The 3,436-nt window shown below is 42.8% G+C and overlaps 1 protein-coding gene across 1 annotated transcript in view; it reads left to right on the top strand.

The window, feature by feature from the left end:
- The window catches only part of Dhx33 (DEAH (Asp-Glu-Ala-His) box polypeptide 33), a 31,375-nt gene that overhangs the window by 1,961 nt on the left and 25,978 nt on the right, over positions 1-3,436 (top strand). Inside the window, exons 2-4 of the mRNA XM_013013141.1 lie at positions 1,023-1,183; positions 2,420-2,647; positions 2,846-3,016. Of these exons, the coding sequence (XP_012868595.1) occupies positions 1,023-1,183; positions 2,420-2,647; positions 2,846-3,016 (560 nt within the window). The remainder of the gene's footprint in view (positions 1-1,022; positions 1,184-2,419; positions 2,648-2,845; positions 3,017-3,436) is intronic.

Here is a 3,436-nt window from a genome sequence, read left to right as displayed (position 1 = left end):
TATATATATATATGTATATATATATTTATATTATGTACCATGTTTAGTGCTGATCAAGACACTAAGGAGTACTGATGTGGGCCACCTCTGCAGCCCACCAAGGCAATAGTTTGAGACCTAACTCATCCTATAGTTTCCAGACAGCATAAGGGCAGGTTTTATGTCCACAATAGAGGCTGGCCAGGGAATGGTGTGGAGTATATCAATGCACATTCCTTCCTGTCACCACTTATTAGTCTATATGACAGTCATACTGTTCTTTGTTTGTCTGTTTGTACTGGTACTGGGTCTTGAACTTAGGGTTTTGTGCTCTCAGCTTTTTGGCTCATAGCTGGTATTCTACATCTTGAACTACAACTCCAGCCTAGCTTTTGTCTGGTTAATTGGAGATGGGGTTCTGCCCACACTGGCTTCAAAGCCTCCAGAGAAGTTAAGATTATAGGTATGAGTTACTAGAACTTGAGTCACAGTTCTGCTTCTTGCTTTTTGGTATTTAGAGGTAAAGAGTCTCACAGAGTTTACTGTTGAACTGGCTCAAAACAGAGTTCCTCAGAATTTAGCCTCTGAGGAGGTAGGATCCCAACAGTGAGCCACCAGCACCTAACTCAAATGTAATTTTAAAGTAAACATCTTAAAGGATTTTTTTTGGGGGGAGGGGGGAAGTGGGGCTTGAACTCTGGGCCTGGGTGCTATCCCTCAGCTTTTCAGCTCAAGATGAGCACTCTACCACTTGAGTCACAGTGCCACTTCTGGTTTTCTGGTTGTTAATTGGAGATAAGAGTGTCACGGACTTTCCTGCCTGGGCTCTGAACTGCTGTCCTCAGATCTCAATCTACTGAGTTGCTAGGATCACAGGCATGAGTCATCGACGCCTGGCATTTTAAAGGATTTTGAAAATATAATTTGGCCTTCTTGGAAATAGGACCAGCTCAGTACTTTATCTTTTTCTTCTGATTTGAACCATTTGGTGATCTTTATGTCAATCTGCAATTAAATGAGACTTTTTTTCTTCTTCTTCTTAGGGGAAACTGGCTCTGGGAAGACAACTCAGATCCCTCAGTACCTCTATGAGGGGGGCATCAGCCGCCAGGGCATCATTGCTGTGACCCAGCCCCGTCGAGTGGCTGCCATCTCTCTTGCTACTAGAGTCTCAGATGAGAAGAGGACTGAACTCGGGAAGCTGGTATCTTAGTTCCTTTACTATCAGTGCTTAAAAAAAAAATAATAATAACTGGACTGGGAATGTGGCTTAGTGGTAGAGTGCTTGCCTAGCATGCATGAAGCCCTGGGTTTGATTTTTCAGTACCACATAAACAGAAAAGGCCAGAATGGTGTTGTGGCTCAAGTGGTAAGGTGCTAGTCTTGAGCAAAAGAAACTCAGGGACAGTGCACAGGCCCTGAGATCAAGCCCCAGGACTGGCAAAAACAACAAGTGGCAAAGTACTCCTGTTAAGCCCCTGCATTTTAGTTTTTCTGAACAATCTATTGTTTCTTTCTTGCCGCACTTGTTTAAGCCAGTCTGCGATCTCTCCTTGTTGTAGAGGATCATGGGCTTCTTGTTCCTATTGACTTTACTTTCAAAAGCTGTTTGGCTGGTTTGATAAATGAGATTTTTTTTTTAAGTACTGGAGATTGAACCCAGGATCTCATGGCAAGTTAGGCAAGTCCTCTACAACTAAGCTACATCCCTAGCCCTAAATAAGGTATTTTCCTTGGGTATTTTTTTTTTCTTTTGTGCTGTGCTTTGCTGTGCTGGTCCTGGTGCTTGAATTCAAGGACTGAGTGCTGTCCTTGAGCTTCTTTTGCTCAAGGCTAGCACTCTACCACTTGAACCAGAGATCTACTTTTGGCTTTTTTGGGTAGTTTATTGGAGATAAGAAGCTCACAGACTTTCCTGCCCAAGCTGGCTTTGATTCTCAGATCTCAGCCTCCTGAGTAGCTTGAGTTACAGGCATGAGCCACTAACACAGCTTCCAGGGGCACATTTATGACTTCAGAAGCTATTGGTAAATATCTTATATATAAATCTTTCTACAAAAAGTTGTAAGAATTATTTTTTCACATATGTAGACATTTACAGTGAGTCTCAACTGTATAGAAGACAGATTTATATTTGTGTGTTTGTACTAACCTCACTTTCAAACATATTGGACACTATCTCCTTTATCTTCGCCTATCTGTACCTAGCTTCAAATGAGACTATTAGTAGCTTGAAGTAGGAAGCTAGTTTTTAATTCTTTGCAATGCTCAGTATTATTGCAATTAAAGATGAATGTTCACTGTTTCTCAACTCAACTGCAAGCTCCTTAGGGGAGCAGGGCGGCCTGTGTTCACTGAGACAGTCCATGTGCCAAGCACAGTGCTGGTGCACAGTATTCAGCTAATATCTGATGAATAAGAGAGTTGTTTCTTCACATAGGTGGGCTATACAGTACGCTTTGAGGATGTCACCTCAGAAGACACCAGGATCAAGTTCCTAACAGATGGCATGCTTCTGCGGGAAGCTATTTCAGACTCCATGCTTCGAAAGTACAGCTGTGTTATCTTAGATGAAGCCCATGAACGGACTATCCACACAGATGTGCTCTTTGGAGTAGTGAAAGCTGCACAGAAGAGGCGGAAGGAGCTGGGGAAGCTGCCACTGAAAGTAAGTGCCTCAGAGTTATAAGAGCATAGTTAAGGAAAGGCCTGTGCTTCCTCCCTGGGGAGCTCTTTGCCCATTCTGCTTCAGAACCATATGATAGGAGCTGCATGGGCCTCAAGCATCAGCTCTTCAGGTTTGGGAGGAACACAGAAAGGTCCTTCCTTGATTGTTTCCTATCCCTCTTCTCATTCTCTTCTGTAGGTGCTTGTGATGTCAGCCACAATGGATGTAGACCAGTTTTCTCAGTATTTCAATGGAGCCCCTGTCCTCTACCTGGAGGGTCGGCAGCATCCAATCCAGATCTTTTACACTAAACAGCCTCAGCATGATTACCTGCACGCAGCTCTTGTCTCTGTCTTCCAGATCCACCAGGTATGGAATGGGGTGCACATTCTTCGTAAGGTTTGTTTTACCTTGCATTTGGAAGGGAGAGCAAGCAGCCCTAGAAAAGAAAAGCCATTAGTCAAACAGCCTTTTTATGAATTGTGTCTTCAGGATGAATATATTGATTCTCTGTGTCTAACTATTTTTTTTGTTATCTTTTATTTTCCCAGAAAAGAAGTATAATAAATGCTGTAAGGCCAGTCAGAAGCATGTTTTACACTGTGTTTTAGTACACAATATGTTTAGCTGAAATAAATCGATGCTTGTCTCTTACCATATCTGATATGTTCTTTTTTTTTTTTTTTTTTTTTGGGTCCAGTTGTGGGACCTGAACTCTGGGCTTGGGTGCTGTCCCTCAGCTCTTCAGCTCAAGGCTAGCACTCTACCACTTGAGCCACAGCGCCACTT

The sequence above is a fragment of the Dipodomys ordii genome, unplaced genomic scaffold (genome assembly GCF_000151885.1).
Source record: "Dipodomys ordii isolate 6190 unplaced genomic scaffold, Dord_2.0 Scaffold19, whole genome shotgun sequence".
NCBI lineage: Eukaryota > Metazoa > Chordata > Mammalia > Rodentia > Heteromyidae > Dipodomys > Dipodomys ordii.
Note: the sequence above shows the minus strand (reverse complement) of the source record. Positions and strands in the feature narration are given on the sequence as shown.